Raw genomic sequence first — 400 nt, 5'->3', positions numbered from 1 at the left:
GCCGACAGCGGCGGAGGCTTGGCGGCGGCGGGCGCCGACGAGGCTCCGGGCGGGGAACGGCCCTCGGGGAAGCAGCCGTGCGCCCGCTTGAGCTGGCGCGCCGTCTCGATGACGAACTCCACGCGGTCAGCGCCCTCGTAGTTGACGCAGCCGCGGCACACGGGCTCCGTGAAGTCCCAGATCATGGCCCAGGGCATACGAGGCAGGTCACACAGGTAGCACGACTGGCGCCGGGATGCGGCTGCCACCGCCACCGCCGCGGCCATGTCCGAGGAGCCCGCAGCGCCCGAGCAGGAGCTGGAGGAGGAGGGGGCGCCGCCGCCTCCAGCCGGCCCCGTGCGCGCGCGCCGGGCCCCCCAAGCCCGCGTCTCCCCGACTAGCGGCGGCGGTGGCCGCAGCC

At 76.5% G+C, this 400-nt stretch overlaps 1 protein-coding gene across 1 annotated transcript in view; it reads right to left on the bottom strand.

The window, feature by feature from the left end:
• Irf2bp2 (interferon regulatory factor 2 binding protein 2) overlaps positions 1-394 on the bottom strand; it is a 3,764-nt gene extending 3,370 nt beyond the window's left edge. Inside the window, exon 1 of the mRNA XM_017801644.2 lies at positions 3-394. Coding sequence (XP_017657133.1) covers positions 3-266 — 264 coding nt within the window. The 5' untranslated portion in view covers positions 267-394. The remainder of the gene's footprint in view (positions 1-2) is intronic.
• Between the last annotated feature and the right edge of the window lie 6 nt (positions 395-400).

Source organism: Nannospalax galili, unplaced genomic scaffold (genome assembly GCF_000622305.1).
Source record: "Nannospalax galili isolate Female #2095 unplaced genomic scaffold, S.galili_v1.0 scaffold1463, whole genome shotgun sequence".
In the NCBI taxonomy this organism is placed as follows: domain Eukaryota; kingdom Metazoa; phylum Chordata; class Mammalia; order Rodentia; family Spalacidae; genus Nannospalax; species Nannospalax galili.
Note: the sequence above shows the minus strand (reverse complement) of the source record. Positions and strands in the feature narration are given on the sequence as shown.